The 19937-nt window shown below is 38.0% G+C and overlaps 1 protein-coding gene and 1 non-coding gene across 2 annotated transcripts; one reads left to right on the top strand and one right to left on the bottom strand.

Moving 5' to 3' along the window:
* Positions 1 to 2122: 2122 nt before the first annotated feature.
* On the bottom strand, positions 2123 to 2812 carry LOC140812332 (uncharacterized). Its single transcript, XM_073170571.1, has one exon. It carries the CDS (start codon positions 2810 to 2812, stop codon positions 2123 to 2125), a length of 690 nt encoding a protein of 229 aa, XP_073026672.1.
* Positions 2813 to 11265: 8453 nt separating this feature from the next.
* Positions 11266 to 11372, top strand: LOC140813389 (small nucleolar RNA R71). Its single transcript, XR_012113924.1, has one exon. It is a non-coding gene; the product is annotated as a small nucleolar RNA R71 (small nucleolar RNA).
* The last annotated feature ends 8565 nt before the right edge of the window (positions 11373 to 19937 follow it).

Raw genomic sequence — 19937 nt, 5'->3', positions numbered from 1 at the left:
ATATTTCATAGCTTGTAATATGTTCCTCAATGATTGGTCATTGTTGTGATGTATCAGACAATTGGTCATTGTTAAATAATCAATTGATCGGACATTGTTGTTAAGTAATATTGGATCGGACATTGTTTGTTATCTAATTTAGGTTTGTGGTCGACCAATCTCCTTTCTGGTCGACCAAAGAACACTTGGCTTGTGGTTCTTGGTCGACCACTCTACTTTTTGGTCGACCCTTTTTTTTATGGTCGACCACTGTGCTTTTGTTCGACCACTGTGCTTCAGGGTGGTCGACCATTGTGCTTCAAGGTTCACGGTTTAGGGTTTAAAAAATATGAATCGTAATTTCACGATTATGTTATACCTTATAATTTACATATGAATCACATAATCACCATTTCACTATTTTTTTTATATATTTTAAAAAATAGTGAATCGTAATTTCACGATTATGTTATATGTTATAATTGTCATGTGTCACGATGTCACAACTATGTTACATTTTAAAAAATAGTGAATCGTAATTTTACGATTATGTTATATGTTATAATTGTCATGTGTCATGATGTCACAACTATGTTACATTCTAAAAAATAGTGAATCGTAATTTCATGATTATCTTATATGTTATAATTGACATGGCTCACGATCTCACAATTATGCTACGTTTTAACAAAATGAATCTTAATTTCACGATTATGTTATATGTTATAATTGTCATGTGTCACGATGTCACAACTATGTTACATTTTAAAAAATAGTGAATCGTAATTTCACGATTTTATTAAATGTTATAATTGTCATGTGTCATGATGTCACAACTATGTTACATTTTAAAAAATAGTGAATCATAATTTCACGATTATGTTATATGTTATAATTGACATGTGTCACGATCTCACAATTAAGCTACGTTTTAACAAAATGAATCTTAATTTCACGATTATGTTATATGTTATAATTGTCATGTGTCACGATCTAACAACTATGTTACATTTTAAAAAATAGTGAATTGTAATTTCAAGATTATGTTATATGTTATAATTGTCATGTGTCAGGATGTCACAACTATGTTACATTTTAAAAAAATAGTGAATCGTAATTTCACGATTATGGTATATGTTATAATTGTCATGTGTCACGATCTCACAACTATGTTACATTTTTAAAAATAGTGAATCGTAATTTCACGATTATGTTATATGTTATAATTGTCAAGTGTCATGACGTCACAACTATGTTACATTTTAAAAAATAGTGAATCGTAATTTCACGATTATGTTATATGTTATTATTGGCATGTGTCACGATCTCACTATATGTTATAATTTACATATGTCACGATCTCACAAAAAAATATGAATAGTAATTGCTTTATATTATATGTTTGAATTTACAATAACCAAATTTTGTTATATGTTATTGTATTATGTTATATGTTATCACGAAACACGGAATCATAATCTCACAACTATCCAAATTTCACAATTATGTTACATATTTTCGACAATTATTAATAACAATTTTTTTTAAAAAAAACAAAGGTCGACCCTCAACCTCATGGTCGACCATCAGGCTAATGGTCGACCAAAAATAAAACTTTGGTCGACCTTCAAGCTAATGGTCGACCATCTGACCATTAGATTGAGGGTCGACCAAACTTTTATTTTTGGTCGACCATCAGCCTAATGGTCGATGGTCGACCAAAAATAAAAGTTTGGTCGACCCTCAATCTCATGGTCGACCATCAGACACCCTGACTTCCAGCATATGATTCTATCTCCTGCTAATTCACTGATCGAAGGAATTCTGTTTTATTTTCTTCTGCCAACTCTTTTCTCTAACAAAAGAGGCAACACCAATGGAAAATTAATGTTGTGCGGCCTTTAATTTTCTTCCGGAACGGGATACACAGTCTCTGAGTAAGTCATGCACCATGACATTGTAGAATAGTACTCTGAACATAGATCATATAAATCAATCTTGGTTAACAAACTGGCTGCGATGGCATGAGCACATAGGATTCTATCAATATCAAAAACTCGACATGTGCATCTTTTTTATTCCAGGTCCACTATGGCTGAATGCTGACATCAAACTCCAGACATCCTAATTCAAAAAATTGCATTCATTGGACATCTGTGAACCTGCTACGAAGAATCCCTTCGATGGTAGGGGTCATATTAGTGTTACTTGCAATTGATGCGTGGCGATATCGAGCAAACCAAGATGAGGCCAGTTTCTGCAAAGAATCTAACAGGGCAATGATTGGCAGCTTCCTCTCTTCAAGTAGTCTAGCATTGACCGACTCAACCCCGTTTGTCGTCGCAATATTGTAACGGGTCTTCGGACAATATGCTCGAGTCCATCTATCAAGTGAGTCTCTCTCGTCCAAATATTGCACTGGCTCAGGATATCTATTCCTAAAATCATTGTATGAAATATCAAACTTGAAAGTTTTATAAATTTTTGCAATGTACAAAAACATTTCTGCTGCACCCTTCTTTTTACATCTAGTCTTCATGTTTTGGGATAAATACCACGTACAATGACCATGATGCGCATTTCTATATACAATAGAAACCACATTAATGATTCCATGATGCCTGTCATAAATTATCAACAATTCATCCTCGTCTGGTAATACTTCTAACAACTTCGTTAAAAACCAACTCCACGAAGAAGTACACCCGACATCTACGATTCCCCATGCCAAAGGATATTGGTGATAATTTCCATCTTGTGCCGATGCCACCAGTAAAACACCATTATACTTGCCCTTCAACCACGTACCATCAATTGATACAACTTTTCGCATACTTCGATATCCTATAATGCATGCACTGATCGAGCAAAACTTGCACAGTGAATAGTCCCAAAATTTATTTTATAAATGAAAGCTCGATTTAAATATCGCAAGTGCACGATAGTCAAGTTATGATAAACGTAAGTGAATACGAGTATCGTTCCACAAGGACTGCGTTACACTATTTTTATTTTCAAGTAAAATTTCTTTAGCAACGATAAAATGAGTTGATGATTAAACTAATGTAAATTAAACAACTAAAATAATTAAAATGCAAAGAAAACGTATTCAAGAAAGCAATGATTAATTTGGATTAAATCAATTGAGAAATGAATTTGTTGGGAATTAGCAGTTCACCTACCACTCGTGTTTAAATAATTACACTCGACTTTTACTCGTGCATTCGACGAAATTCCCTAGACTAATTAATATACTCTGTCGAGCTATATTAATACTAATCATAAACATGCAGTACTCAAGTGTCCTCAATTATTTAACAGTTCAAGATTGCATTACATTCTATGGAATCCACTAGCTTTCATCCGGGTGAACTATCACTATCGACACGTACCCAATTCCGTATATCTACTAAAATTGTAAATCCGTGGTTTATACTATTTGATCCTATTGTTAATTGTTCTATCGAAATCATCAACAACATGAGATAATCAAAGGAAGTTAGCTAGGCTACGATTGAAACAAGAAAGAACAATAGCATAAACAAATCACTAATAAAAACGTCGAGAAATAATGTTAAACACCGAGTACGGGGTAGGATCCCTTCAAATCCCAACAAATCTAGAGTTTAGCTACTGAAATTCATGATAAAAACCAACAATCAATGTAAGAAATAAAATACTGAATAATGAAAATACTAAATATGACGATGGATGACGGCCACGACGCGTGGAAAAATCTCGAGGTCTTCGAAATCTCCTTTTTTCTAGCCTCTCCTCCAAGAAAAGTGATGAAAAATATGATAAAGTCCCCCCAAAAGGATCGCCGATCTCGTGTCTTAGGTTTAGGTGTAGGATAGAGTCCATAAAAAGTTGGAAACAAATCTTCCTGAATCTCGCTTCTCGTTAGGGCGGTATACTTTGACCGCCCTAGCGAGAGGTCCTCGCATAAACTTCCTCGAGCATGTCCCTGGTTTCGCTGGGGCGGTCACTTTTGACCGCCCTAGCAAGACACTTGCGCATAAAATCCTAGGCCAGACCAAAATGCTCGCTGGGGCGGTCACTTTTGACCGCCCTAGCGAATCCTCTTCGATATTTTGACAAATTTTCTCCCACTTTTTGGTTCAATTCTTACAAAATAACCACAAAATACACGAGATCAATCACATGCTAAATAATGCTAAAAAAATGCAAAATTAAACTAAAAACAAACTAATATGATGCATGAATGCGACTCAAAACCAACACTAAAAACACGTAAAAACGAGTCCTATCAACCCCCTCATACTAACCTTTTGCTCGCCCTCGAGCAAAATAGGTTAAAGCACGAGATTATAAACAAACACAACAAACACAAAATACTCAAACAAGAAATAACCAACACAAGTAAATGTCAATGGTGAGTTAACAACTTTTATGCTCATGCCTCAGTGAACTTTCCCACATACAAATCAAAATGAAGTCAAATCACAAACGAATACTCATTCTCATCTACACATAAATCTTGACACTAATTTGAATGTGTGTGTGTGTCATGATGGGTCTAGTCATTCGTACTTCAAATAGATCACTCATCAAATCATGCGAGTCACTCAATTAACACTTCAATACAAGTCTCACTAGCATGCACCCCCATGTCCATTTATCACTAACCATAAATTGAACTTTATTCAATTCTTAAGTGCAGATAAGGGTGTCGAAAAGAAGAAAAATAAGCTCAAGTGGCTAAAAGTTGGGAGTACACCGATCATTTTCATTGTGCAATCGTCAAGACTTTTCGTCTGACTTTCCTCGTCTCCTTGCATCTCCAACTTTTAGCCTAGGAATAGAATTTCATTCCTTTTATTTCGGCTCCCCCTCACATTACATCTCCCTTTTTTTTTTAAGATGCACAATTTTCACACATGTACTCCCTAGGCTAAGAATATATAACTTTGGATTACAGCTGGTTAGGGGTATGATATTTTAATTCAGAGCATTGAAAAGGGGGTATATGTAAAGTTCAAGGCAAATCAAATGTTCTCATTCAAGGTCCCAACTAGTGACTTATTTTCACGGGTTTACATGCTAAATCAACTCATAAATGATGCCTTTCAAGTTAACCACACAAAACCTTCAAATTTCACCATTATTCCTACAAAATTCTAGTCCCCATACAGATGTGCTCAAAAAGTTCAAACTTTGTACCAAAATTCATGCTTTAACAATCAAGAGTACAATTCATGAAGTGACCCAATCAATACTTTTGTATACTATCAATTCAACATCATCATTGGCTCATAAACTATGTCTCCTCACCATAAATGACACCAAACATGCAATACTATAACGGACTAAAAACAACCAACTCAAAACAAGCAATACTAACAACACCAAATAAACTCCCATAACTGAAACTTGACACCACCAAAATAATATAAACTCCACCAAACAAAATAAATGCAACGAACTTAAAACCAATTAACTAAGCAAACATAACAATCTACCCCCCTCATACTAGAGTTGTGCAATGCCCTCATTGCGCAAAACGAAACAAACACTAAAAACATAAAAACTCATGAATGTAAATGCAAAGACAGAATATGTAAAATAAAAAGAAAGGGGAAACAGTAAACTCCCCTAATCAGAAATCATCCTCCTCCTCATTCTCTGGCGGTGGAACTCCCTCTTCAGCTGCTGGGGGCATAGGATAATTGTACTGAAAATGGAAGGGTGGCGGGTATGCGGGTGTAGGTGGCCGTCCGGAAGTGTCGATGCCCAAATGAGTTGAGATCCCCTGCACCAAGTATTCGATGTTCTGAATGTGAGCCTGATTAACGGCCTGGTACTGAGTCTGATAATTGGCCCAAGCGCCCAATTCGTCGACGCGATCTCGCATGGCACGACGGCGTGGCTGCGGAGGTGGTGGTGCATGTCCTAAGGCCGGAGGTGGTTGAGCTGCTCTCCCATAATCGAAAAATACCTCCTCGGGCAGCTCAGCCTGTCTTTTCTCTCCTCTTGGATTTATAAAGAGACTCATCAATGGCTCTCATCGACGGTAACCACTCATCATCATCTGCGAATATCACCCCCGCTCGGGCACACAGCTCAGTCACTATCGTCGGGAATTAAAAAGCCAAATTGCTTCTATTAATACACATGTTAAGCTGTCCGAAAATGAGCCTGCCCACATCAATCACCAGCCCAGTACAGATGGCATAAAGAACAACTGCCCGCTCACGCTGCACATCACTCGTATGACCGACCGGCATCAATCTCTTAGACAAGAATGCATACCACAATGCCTCCTCCACTTTCAAAAATTTTTCAAGAAAGATCGTATAAGTCCCCGGTTGTTTCCACGTGGTGCCCGGATAACAGAGTGTGCGAATGATCAAATCATAATCCGGGTTAAGCACCCACGCCTGAAACACCGAATCGTCCACCGACGGTAAACCCAACATTTCATTGATCGTCTTGGAATCATACGGGACTAGATGTCCCCTCACAAATGCCTTATACTCATTCCTCTCCGGAGCATTGTCATAAAATTCACGCACAACCGGAACCACTGCTGCATTCGGTTGTGCTACAAAGACATTCGACCCTCTTCTTTCTACTTGGGACTCCGAAAAATGATCGATAATAAACGAGCTAAATCCACGCTCAGGGAATGGTTTCCTATGTAGTCTAGCATGTTCAAATCTCTCCCTAGCTTTTTCATTCACAAACATAGATGGAGTGGACCGAGAACTAGAAGCACCATGAGTTACCTTAGATCTTTTGGGTGCCATGTCGAGATTGGAGTGCACAAAGTATCAAAACGCCGGAAAATTCTTGAGGGTCGCCGGAGATGCTCAGCGGAATCTGTGGAAGATGACCGGAGTTGCTTGAAAGACCACCGGAGAAGAAAATATTGTAGCCGAAATGCTTCCTGGTGGAGTGTATAGACCAAGATTGAGTCTTTGCCCTGAAAAATCACCAAATAAGCAATCGTTTTTCAACTGCAAGAGCAAAATCAAAGTTTAGTGCTTTGGTCGCCCAATATGCTCTATGCTCTAATTCTACTGGTAGATGACATGCTTTACCGAAAAGCAACCTATATGGTGTAGTGCCTATAGGTGTTTTAAAAGCAGTACGATAAGCCCACAAAGCATCATCTAACCGAATGGACCAGTCCTTTCTATTCACATTAACAGTCTTCTCTAGAATCCTCTTAATTTCTCGATTGGATACTTCAACATGTCCACTACTTTGGGGATGGTATGGAGTGGAAACCTTGTGGGTGACACCATTTTTGCCCAACAGTTTATCAAAAATTTTGTTGCAAAAATGGGTGCCACCATCACTTATGATTGCACGTGGTGCACCAATCGATTAAAAATATGTTTCTTCAAAAATTTTAACACCACTTGTGCATCATTAGTGGCACAAGCCTCTGCCTCCACCCATTTAGATACATACTCCACTGCCACCAAAATAAATTTCTTTGCAAAAGACGCAGGAAAAGGACCCATAAAATCAATCCCCCACACATCAAATATTTCACACTCAACAATGTTATTTAAAGGCATCTCATGACGATTGGAAATATTACCTGTGCGTTGGCATCTATCACAATTGAGAACATACAAACGAGCATCCTTAAAAAGAGTTGGCCAATAGAAGCCACATTCAAGTACCTTAGATGCCGTCCGTATGGGTCCAAAGTGACCACCTACCTCACGGTCATGACAATGGTTCAGAATTTGATTGGTTTCCTCCTCCGCCACACATCTTCTTATCATGGAATCTGCACAAATCTTAAACAAAAACGGTTCCTCCCAAAAATAATATTTCACGTCTGAAAAGAATTTCTTTCTTTGGTGAAACAATAAATTAGGTGGAGGTGTGCCAGTGACAAGAAAATTTGCAAAATCGGCCTACCAAGGGTACGCATTTACCTCAAGCAATTGTTCATCAGGAAACCAGTCATCTATATCATCGTCAATGCCCTTAGTTCTAACATGCTCAAGCCTAGACAGATGATCAGCAACTACATTTTCCACACCTTTTTTATCTCGAATCTCGAGATCAAATTCTTGCAATAATAAAATCCACCTAATTAACCTAGGTTTCGCATCTTTCTTAGCAAGCAAGTATTTTAGGGCAGAATGATCTGTATACACAGTTACTTTAGACAGAACAAGGTATGAATGAAATTTGTCGAAAGCAAATACTATAGCAAGTAATTCCTTTTCAGTAGTAGCGTAATTCAATTGAGCATCATTTAAAGTCTTACTTGCATAGTAGATGGTATGAAATACCTTGTTCTTCCTTTGACCCAGCACCGTACCAACAGCTGTATCACTAGCATCGCACATCACCTCAAACAGTAACTCCCAATCAGGGACAGTCAGAACAGGTGCTGTCACCAAGCTTTCCTTGAGTATCTCGAATGCATGCAGACAAGTAGAATCAAAATTAAATTCAACATCTTTCATCAACAAAGAGGATAAAGGTTTAGCAATTTTAGAAAAATCTTTAATAAAACGCTTATAAAAACCAGCATGCCCTAGGAAACTTCTAACTCCTTTTATTGATGAAGGTGGTGGTAGGTTTTTGATTACTTCCACCTTGGCCTTGTCGACCTCAATACCATTATCTGATACCTTGTGTCCTAACACAATCCCCTCTTGAACCATAAAATGACACTTCTCCCAATTTAACACCAAATTGCTCTCTTCACATCTAATTAACACCAAGTTCAAGTTCTCTAAACATTCATTAAATGAGGAGCCAAAAATAGAGAAATCATCCATAAAAATTTCAAGGAAATTTTCAATCATGTCATGAAAGATAGCGGTCATGCATCTTTGAAATGTTGCAGGTGCATTGCATAAACCAAAGGGCATACGCTTAAACGCAAAAGTACCATAAGGGCAAGTGAAAATAGTTTTCTCTTGGTCCTCAGGTGCAATTGTGATTTGATTGTATCCCGAATATCCATCTAAAAAGAAATAAAATTCATGACCTGCTAATCGTTCAATCATTTGATCGATAAATGGCAAGGTAAAGTGATCTTTATGGGTTGCATCATTCAATTTCCTATAATCTATGTACACACGCCAACCCGTAACAGTTCTAGTGGGAATCAACTCATTTTTTCATTAGTAATAACAGTAATCCCACCTTTTTTAGGCACACATTGTACAGGACTTACCCACGCACTATCAGAGATAGGATAGATAATACCTGCATCCAGAAGTTTAATTGTTTCAGCTTTTACTACCTCTTGCATCTTTGGATTGAGTCTCCTTTGTGGTCGTGCTAGAGGTGAGTATTTATCTTTCATCAGAATTTTGTGCATGCAGATCGAATGACTTATCCCTTTATGTCCGAAACCTTCCAAGCGAATGCTCCTTAAGGACTCCCAAGAGCTTACTCTCCATATCATCTGTCAAAGAAGAGGAAATAATAACATGCAATTTATTATTTTCTCTTAAATATACGTACTTGAGATGTGGAGGTAATGGTTTGAGCTCCAAAGTAGGTGGCTCCTCTAGGCTTGACTTTTGAGGCATTAAATCTTTTCTGTCTCCCAATTCCTCTAGTCTAAGCCTCACTTGCTTTCTCCAAGGTGGAATGGCATTCAAGTGAGCTACCATCTCCATCTTTTCCTCGTCTAGCTCGTCCTCCTGCTTTTCAGTAGTGAGAGTGGCCTCCAATGGTTCTTTCAATCCATCCTGCATAAAATCACAAACGAGAGAATCCAAGACATCAATACGAAAACAACTATCATTGTGCATTGTGTGCTTGAGAGTATTGAAGAAATCAAAAATAATTTCTTCTTCTCCAACTCTCAGTCTCAATTTCCCCTCTTCAACATCAATCAGCGCTTTCCCTGTAGCCAGAAACGGTCTCCCTAGGATTAAAGGCATCTCTAAATCTTACTCCATGTCAAGTACCACAAAATCTGCAGGAAAAATAAACTTATCCACTTTCACCAAAACATCTTCGATAATCCCACGTGGATACTTGACAGATCTGTCAGCCAGCTGCAACGACATCCTAGTTGGCTTGGGTTCACCTAATCCCAGTCTCCTAAACACAGAAAAAGGCATCAGATTAATACTCGCACCATATTCACCTAGAGCTTTATGAAAATTAATGTCACCAATAATGCAAGGTATAGAGAAACTCCCTGGATCTTTTTGCTTAGGAGGCATCTTGTTTTGAACTAAAGCGGAGCAATTTCCAGTCAAATTCACCGTCATATGATCTTCTAGCTTCCGCTTATTTGCTAAGATATCTTTCAAGAATTTTGCATAACTTGGCATATTCAATAAAGCATCAGCAAAAGGAATGTTAATATGCAATTTTTTAAATATCTCAAGAAATTTACCAAATTGTGCATCTAATTTAGCTTTCTTCATTGCTGCAGGAAAATGTGGAGGGATAAAAATTTTATTCTGTGCAATAGGTGTAGATGTAGAGTTAGAAGACTTACCTCCTCGATTTTCCACATCATCCTCACCGTGCTTGGTCTTTTCCTCATTAGACTCGAGTGCTTTTCCACTACGCAATTCCACAGCCTTCACATGTTCTCTTGGGTTAGTTTCCGTGTTGCTTGGCAAAGCTCCTTGCTCCCTATTAGCAATCAACTTAGCCAATTGTCCAATTTGATTCTCTAACCCCTTTATGGATGCATCTTGGTTCTGAAATCTCGTCTCTATTGCATAAATAAATTTAGTCATCATTTTCTCTAAATTGGACTTCTCCTCCCGAGGCGGTTCTGGCTTGAATCCTTGGTGCATCCCATATGGTGGACCTCATTGTTGGAGATTTTGGTTGTTTTGACCTCCCCATGAAAATTTTGGGTGATTCCTCCATCCCGGATTATATGTGTTCGAATAAGGGTCATTTCTAGGACGGTTCTGGAATCCCACTTGTTTTACCGGTGCTCCCTCAGGCACATAGAATGGATTGCCATCTTGGCAATCCTGCACGTCATGCTCACCCCCACACTTATCACAGAAAATTTCTTGCAGACGCATAGCCGACCCACTCATGCTCATCCCATAAATCTTTTTATTCAAAGCCTCTAACTGTGCTGAAACCGCCGACAAATCATTAACTTGATTAACTCCAGCACCTCGTCTCTGCCTATCAGACTGAGGATGATAGCTACTAGCAGCCATCTCCTCCAATAACTCATATCCTTCCTCAGCCGTTTTTCTCAGTAAGTTACCACACGCAGCAGCATCTATCATAGTACGGTTAGGAATAAGCAGACCGTAGTAGAAAGTTTGAACAACTAACCCAAGAGGCAGCTCATGGTGTGGACATCTCCTCAACAAGTCCTTGTAGCGCTCCCATGCCTCGTAAAGTGACTCTTGCTCATATTGAGCAAAAGTAGTAATGTCGGCTCTAAGCTTCATAGTTTTCGACGGAGGAAAGTACTTGATCAGGAATGCCTTTGCCATATCCTCCCATGTAGTAATAGACCCTACATGCAAATAGTTTAACCACGACTTAGCTTTATCTCTCAGTGAAAATGGAAATAAACGCAAACGAACAGCATCATCAGACACGCCATTAAACTTAAAAGTATCACAAATTTCAAGAAAGTCAGCTATATGAGAATTAGGGTCGTCAAGTGCACTTCCCCCAAATTGGACAGTGTTCTGAATCATCTGAATGATAGCTGGCTTGATCTCAAACTGATTAGCTCGGATGACTGGTCTTACGATGCTTGGACGTGCTCCATCAAGAGACGGCTGTGCATAATCCATCATCGGTATACGCCTTGGCTCCTCTCTGTGTTGATCGTCTTCCATTCTTTCCTTCGCTCTTTGATGCTGTATTCGACGTCTAGCTGTGCGTTCAATCTCGGGGTCAAAAGGCTCAAGCTTAAACTCGAGTAATCTTCGCATGCACCACAAGAAAAATCTGCAACACAATGAGAGTATCAAATAACAATAAACTAAATAATACTAAAGAATTTAAATGAAAAATAAAAAATTGTGAATCAACAGTCCCCGGCAACGGCGCCAAAAACTTGATCGAGCAAAACTTGCACAGTGAATAGTCCCAAAATTTATTTTATAAATGAAAGCTCGATTTAAATATCGCAAGTGCACGATAGTCAAGTTATAATAAACGTAAGTGAATACGAGTATCGTTCCACAAGGACTGCGTTACACTATTTTTATTTTCAAGTAAAATTTCTTTAGCAACGATAAAATGAGTTGATGATTAAACTAATGTAAATTAAACAAATAAAATAATTAAAATGCAAAGAAAACGTATTCAAGAAAGCAATGATTAATTTGGATTAAATCAAATGAGAAATGAATTTGTTGGGAGTTAGCAGTTCACCTACCACTCGTGTTTAAATAATTACACTCGACTTTTACTCGTACATTCGACGGAATTCCCTACTAATTAATATACTCTGTCGAGCTATATTAATACTAATCATAAACATGCAGTACTCAAGTGTCCTCAATTATTTAACAGTTCAAGATTGCATTACATTCTATGGAATCCACTAGCTTTCATCCGGGTGAACTATCACTATCGACACGTACCCAATTCCGTATATCTACTAAAATTGTAAATCCGTGGTTTATACTATTTGATCCTATTGTTAATTGTTCTATCGAAATCATCAACAACATGAGATAATCAAAGGAAGTTAGCTAGGCTTTGATTGAAACAAGAAAGAACAATAGCATAAACAAATCACTAATAAAAACATCGAGAAATAATGTTAAACACCGAGTACGGGGTAGGATCCCCTCAAATCCCAACAAATCTAGAGTTTAGCTACTGAAATTCATGATAAAAACCAACAATCAATGTAAGAAATAAAATACTGAATAATGAAAATACTAAAGATGACGATGGATGACGGCCACGACGCGTGGAAAAATCTCGAGGTCTTCGAAATCTCCTTTTTTCTAGCCTCTCCTCCAAGAAAAGTGATGAAAAATATGATAAAGTCCCCCCAAAAGGATCGCCGATCTCGTGTCTTAGGTTTAGGTGTAGGATAGAGTCCATAAAAAGTTGGAAACAAATCTTCCTGAATCTCGCTTCTCGCTAGGGCGGTATACTTTGACCGCCCTAGCGAGAGGTCCTCGCATAAACTTCCTCGAGCATGTCCCTGGTTTCGCTGGGGCGGTCACTTTTGACCGTCCTAGCGAGACACTTGCGCATAAAATCCTCGGCCAGACCAAAATGCTCGCTGGGGCGGTCACTTTTGACCGCCCTAGCGAATCCTCTTCGATATTTTGACAAATTTTCTCCCACTTTTTGGTTCAATTCCTACAAAATAACCACAAAATACACGAGATCAATCACATGCTAAATAATGCTAAAAAATGCAAAATTAAACTAAAAACAAACTAATATGATGCATGAATGCGACTCAAAACCAACACTAAAAACACGTAAAAACGAGTCCTATCATGCACCAAAAGCAAGAAACATATACTTGAATCGATTTTCCTCGTTGACAATTATGTCTGTTATACTTTCTCGATTCATCTGCTCAACCATGTGCAAATAACAAGTCAATTTATTAAAACTCTGCGTAGGATCACCTTTCAACATATTGTCTGCTAGTTTTTTCCCTCTCCAAGCCTTATAATATGATATATCAGCATTCATACTATTGCGCATCATCGCCATCACCGCTTTTGGTACAATTGGCACTGGATGACCTTGGAAATTATCCACCAACGTATCACGAACAACAGCAGAACTCGCTCCACAGATTCTCTTTCGTCTCTCAGTCAAACCACATGTGTGTGTATTGCAATATGTTCGAACAGAGAATGCACGTGAATCATTCTTAATCAAAGAGGTCCAGATTCTCCACTTACAATCAGACACTAAACATTTTATGGCGTACACTTTTTGGCTACTTTTAACCGTCTCATATTCAAAGCAAGCTTCCAAACTTATTCTAATTAGCTCTTTTTTAACCGCTTCTCGGTTTGGAAACTCTTGACCAACAAACAAATTTGAACCATCTGTGAATGAAAATTTGTCATTATCAATATCCACATACGCATCCAAATTTGCGTCATTGCTTTGAACCAAATTTTCCTCGACCTCAATTGCGTTATTACGTGCTTCATCATATAACTCGTCTGTGTTACTACGATCCACATGCATGGCATCCACATTATGTGCTTTGTCGAAACAATCACTGCTATTATCACGATCCACTGAAACAATATTCAAGTGAAAATAATCATCAAAATGCCTCTGTTTGTTAATATTGTAATTGTTTTCATCAATAGCGTATCCGCGCATATTATCCAAAGAATCAAAAGAAGCAACACATTCAATTTCAACTTGAAGCACTGGCCTACTTTGCAGACAACCAAGATACAAATATGATTTCAAATTATGGTCATTCTCTATATAAATTGGTTGAATGTTACACGGCAAATCTAGAAGATAACTCAACATAAAGTTGGCAGTGTCTTTTATTTTTCTAGCTCTATATAATTCAAATTTTTAATTTTCAAAATAACAAATATCATCATCTACTGGAATAGCAACAAACTTTGCATTGGGCCCTGAATTCCATTTATATAACAGCCCTAAAGTCACTTCTCATTTCCCGTCGAAATGAACAACAATACTTGTTGGCATATCTACAAAATGCACCAACAAATATGATAATTAGAATGGACAAAATTTTTTAATAATAAAAAAACAATTGTCCGCACATGGTCGACCAAGATGAATACATCACGGTCGACCGACTTAATTTCGGAAAAATCCAGAACAACTTCATCGACCGATCTTGGTCGACCAACAAGAGTGTGGTCGACCATGAAAATATTTCTTCTACATCGAATAAACATGGTCGACCAACAAGAGTTTGATCGACCAAGAAGAATTCTTCTTGATCGACCAACTTAATTTTGGTTGAAAAAAATTCTTGATTTTTATTTTGGTCGATGAGAAAACAATAAAAGACAAATATTATTGATCTTAATTTTGGTCGATCGCTGCATGAAGAAAACAATGAACTGGGTTCAAATAAAATAGAGAAAACTTACTGTGATTTTTCTTCAAATACAGAGGAATTGGTCTTCAAATACAGAAGAATGGGGCAAGATATGCGGGAGTAGATATGATACCCTTATATTTTCGAATTGGTCTTCATACCATCTTATGTGTATTTAATCAAGTTTTATTGGAAAATATGATACCCTTATATTTTCGTTTTCATGGAATATACATGTTAAAGTTTTGATTTTCATGCCTTTAAATTCATGCTTTTGTTGCACAAAAGGGCTGCCATGATAGGGATATGGGAAAGAATGTTTTTCAGTAGGTTTAAGGGTCATAAGAGGCATGGCTAAGGGCTTGACAAGAGGGGGAATAAGCTGAACATTTTTGGGCTCCAAAAGCAAGTTAGGGTTTCGGTTTGGGTTTCCTAGAAGATAGCGGCACCTAGTGTGAGGCCCGGGGCCGAAGAGGGCGGGGGGTGATCGCCGGTGCCATCAGTTGCACGGACAATGAGCGGCTCCTGGCAGGCTTCTAGGTGGAGGGAACATGAATGTACCGACCCACACGGGAATGAGAGGGATTCCGAGACTGTTCAATGTAATGGACTGTACAGTTGAAGAGGACATTGGTACTACTCATATCACGAAGGTGCATCTTCTTTTTGGTAGCTCATCACATAAGAACTCAAAAGTTAAGCATGATTGACTTGGGGCAATTTTGGGATGGGTGACCTCCTGGGAAGTTTCCTAGGGTGCGCGTGAATGAGGACATAAGCACGCTGGAAAGACCCGTCTTGATACAGTGAGGACAGTCGTCGAATCTGGGGCGTTACAAGTGGTATCAGAGCCAGGTTCTCTCTTAGTACGGTGTGGTTCGAGGACGAACCAAGCAGAAGCTGGTGGGCATGTGAGGCCCGGGGCCGAAGAGGGCGGGGGGTGATCACCGGTGCCATCAGTTGCACGGACAATGAGCGGCTCCTGGAAGGCTTCTAGGTGGAGGGAACATGAATGAACTGACCCACACGGGAATGAGAGGGATTTCGAGACTGTTCAATGTAATGGACTGTACAGTTGAAGAGGGCTTAAAAAAAGATTTGATTGGTACTACTCATATCACGAAGGTGCATCTTCTTTTCGGTAGCTCATCACATAAGAACTCCAAAGTTAAGCGTGCTTGACTTGGGGAAATTTTGGGATGGATGACCTCCTGGGAAGTTTCCCAGGGTGCGTGTGAGTGAGGACTTAAGCACGCTGGAAAGACTCGTCTTGATACAGTGAGGACAATCGTCAAATTTGGGGCGTTACAAGTGGTATTAGAGCCGAGCTCTCTTAGTACGGTGTGGTTCGGGAACGAACCAAGCGGAAGCTGGTGGGCATGTGAGGCCTGGGGCGAAGAGGGCGGGGGGTGATCGCCGGTGCCATCAGTTGCACGGACAATAAGCGGCTCCTGGCAGGCTTCTAGGTGGAGGGAACATGAATGAACCGACCCACACGGGAATGAGAGGGATTCCGAGACTGTTCAATGTAATGGACTGTACAGTTGAAGAGGACTTAAAAGATTTGATTGGTACTACTCATATCACGAAGGTGCATCTTCTTTTCGGTAGCTCGTCACATAAGAACTCCAAAGTTAAGCGTGCTTGACTTGGGGCAATTTTGGGATGGGTGACCTCCTGAGAAGTTTCCTAGGGTGCGTGTGAGTGAGGACATAAGCACGCTGGAAAGACCCGTCTTGATACAGTGAGGACAGTCGCCGAATCTGGGGCGTTACACCTAGATGTTGTAAGGACGTGCTCATGGGTCATAAAAGGGCTGAGGCATGGTCTTAAATGGCTGGTACCATACCTGCTGCGAGGAGAGGGGCTCGAGGCGTGAATATGGGTCACGCGAGGCTTCTATTCGACGGGCTTGAGGGATGTAAGGGCATAGCTTGTTAGGACTGGTCCAGTAGCTTGTCAAGGGCTCGGTTATGGTCCTAGGAAGGTTTCATAGGGGCTGGTCTTGTTGGTTAAGGGCAAGGGCCGAAGGGGGCAAGGTTGGGAGGCTAGGGTTCCGTTTGATTAAGGGCAGAAAATTCAGTAGCTTTCTAGGCTTGTTCTATGGGTTTTAATTGGCTTGATTTTTGTTGCCTAGGGTATGGTTTTGTTTTGATATGCTATGGTTCAAGTTTGGTTGAGTTTTGAGTCGATTCGGGTTAAAATCAAGACGTAGGTTCAAGTTTTAAAACGAATTGGGAAATTAGTCGAGGAGCTTAAGTTAGCATCTAAGGAATGCTTATGGGTGTATTTTAAGGTGTTATGTTATGTTTGGATCAATTTGGGTCGTCGTTTTAAGGTCTAAGGGTAATTTGAGAAAGTTGGGGTTTTAGGGCCAAAATGGTCATTTTACACCTGAAAAATGTTCGTCCATGTTAGTGCCCTGAATGCTGTAATGAATGTTAAAATGTTTATTTTGAAACTTTTTGGGATTTTATGATTAAAAACGATAATTCTTAAAGATATGTTGCATGCCTAGTTTAAAGGAAAAATGATATATATGCATAAATTTTCATAAGTAATTAATATAATGAAAGGTTGAAGAAAGTGACTTGATTGTGACTAATACGAAAGTATATGATGATATGTAAGGCTAATGCTCGGTTGACGAGTGAGACTGTCGCTGATGTCCCCGCTGTCTGGTACTATGGTTATACGTAGATGGATCCATCAACCAAAATCTGAAATGAAAGTCACAATTAATGATTTGAATTCAATAAAAGAGAAATGTATATGTATATGATGAAAGTAAAAAAAGATATGATGAATGGAAAAATGTTTAAAGTTTATGCATGTTCATGAAAAGCTATTTTATTAAAAGTATCTTTCATTGTTGGTTGCGAATGTATATGTATTACTTGTTATCATGGTTAAGGTTTGCTGAGTCAATGAACTCACTAGGTGTGAATGATGCAGGTGAGAATAATTTTGATGATGATGGAGGACTTGATATTTGAACTAGCTGGACTGATGATATACATAACTCGAGGACCTTTGCTAGTTTTTCCGCATTATTATGATTTAAGATTACTTTAAAGAATTTATGACTTTTATACTTTCAAGAGGTTTTCAGAGGATTTAAGTGTTTTTGCTATTTTGAGTGCTAGTTTTAAGTTTGGTTCGACGGTTTACGATTTTATGTTTTGCACTGCGTTTTTTTGGACTTTCAAATAATAGGTCGGTTGGTTTATATATATATATATATATATATATATATATATATATATATATATATATGCATGTATATTTGGCCGAAATCATATAACAATGAAAAAAAATTCTAGTATATTTAAAGAAAAATGAGTAGCAGACTTTTCAATTACAATCATCTTCGATTTCTCATCATAATTTTTACATAGTTTATAGTGTTGTTTTTAGTCTATTTTTTTCCAAGTTTATGTGTTGAGTTCACATTTCAGCAATTTTGTTGTTAGTTTATGCATATGATCACTCCTCATGTGTGTGGTTGATTTGTAGGTGAAAAGCGATGAAGAAAGGTGAAAATTTGTACCTTAGAACAGAGCATATCCTGCTAGGGCAGTGATTTTTGTACCGGCCCACACGGACGCATGAAAAGTGAAAAAGCTGGACAGAGTATGGCGTGCTAGGACGGTGATTTTTTATCGACCTAGCACGTATGAAGTAAGAAACAAAGGATGAGACAAAAAAGACAGCACGCTAGGACAATCAAGCAATATCGCCCCAGCATGCTCGGAAGAAAAATCGATGCCCGAGACAAAACATATCATGATGGGTGTTATTTTCTGACAGCCCCAGCGCGATGCGATAAGGAAAGAAAATATGCTCCGATTTCCTGGCTTTTATGGACTCAAAATTTGTATATATAATATGAGCAGCCCTAATATACAAATGGGAAGATTACATAGGCAAAAGAGCCACCACAACGAAAGAGGCACAAGAGGGAAAAACAAGATAACTCAACCGAAAAACAAGCGTTTTTCTACTTCTCTTTTCTTTTAGTTAGGATTTAGAAAATCTTATCCCCCAAACATCTATGTTTTGATTTCTAGTTGTAGATTGAATTTTATTTTTGAGCATTCTTTATTATTCTATTGTGTTTATTGCTTCTTTGGGGAATGCTCAAGTTCGATTAAGTTATTTTATATATTATAATTAAGAACGGAATGAGATTTTATAACATGATATGATAACATAATTCATGGATCTATAACTTGCATAGACATATGAATTTCGGTACATGTTGATAGTTATAGTACAATAAATCGAAAGCTAGAGGATTTCATCAAGCGTTAATGCGATTGCAACTGTTAAATAATGCAAGGATACTTGGTTGCTGCATTTTGTCGATTAGATTAATATAACTCGACAGAGTATATTGATAGATTAGAGAATCTCGTAAAAAAAATAATGGCTTATGAATTGAAATTTAATCATTAGAGAATGTTCAGGGATAGATAAACCGAAATCTTAACAGTTTTTTTTTTATTAATTTGATTTAAGTTATTTATATTGTGTTTGTTGAAATTACTTTTAATTTAGTTTATAAATTAGTTTATTTATCTTTGTAGTTAACTAAAGAATTTGGCTTGAGATAAATTTGTCATAAATCAATCTATGTGTGACGATACTCACACTATATTTTAAATTGAATCGTGCATTTCGGTAATATCGAGAAAATAAGAGAAATTTAATTGTTCTAAATTATTGTATTAGAAAAGCTAAGTTTTTGACACCGTTTTCGGGGATTGAAATTGGTAAATTTTACTTTTAGTTGATTATTTTCCTACTTGTTGTATTTTTTTCGTGCATAATATATCAGTTTATACTATCTTTTTGAAAGAATCTTTCTTGTACAAAACTTTGAGATATTCCATCAAAAAGTATTCATAAGTTTTTCTCAACAACATAAAGAGTCATTATACGAGACATGTGAGAGATTCAACAATTTGGC

The sequence above is a fragment of the Primulina eburnea genome, chromosome 14 (genome assembly GCF_022965805.1).
Source record: "Primulina eburnea isolate SZY01 chromosome 14, ASM2296580v1, whole genome shotgun sequence".
Classification (NCBI taxonomy): Eukaryota; Viridiplantae; Streptophyta; class Magnoliopsida; order Lamiales; family Gesneriaceae; genus Primulina; species Primulina eburnea.
The sequence above is the reverse complement of the archived record's forward strand: the minus strand, read 5'-3'. Positions and strand labels throughout refer to the sequence as shown.

What these genes read in the sequence shown, in the direction of transcription:
- LOC140812332 (XM_073170571.1), bottom strand. Translation starts at nt 2,812, where the DNA reads ATGCGAAAAGTTGTATCAATTGATGGTACGTGGTTGAAGGGCAAGTAT.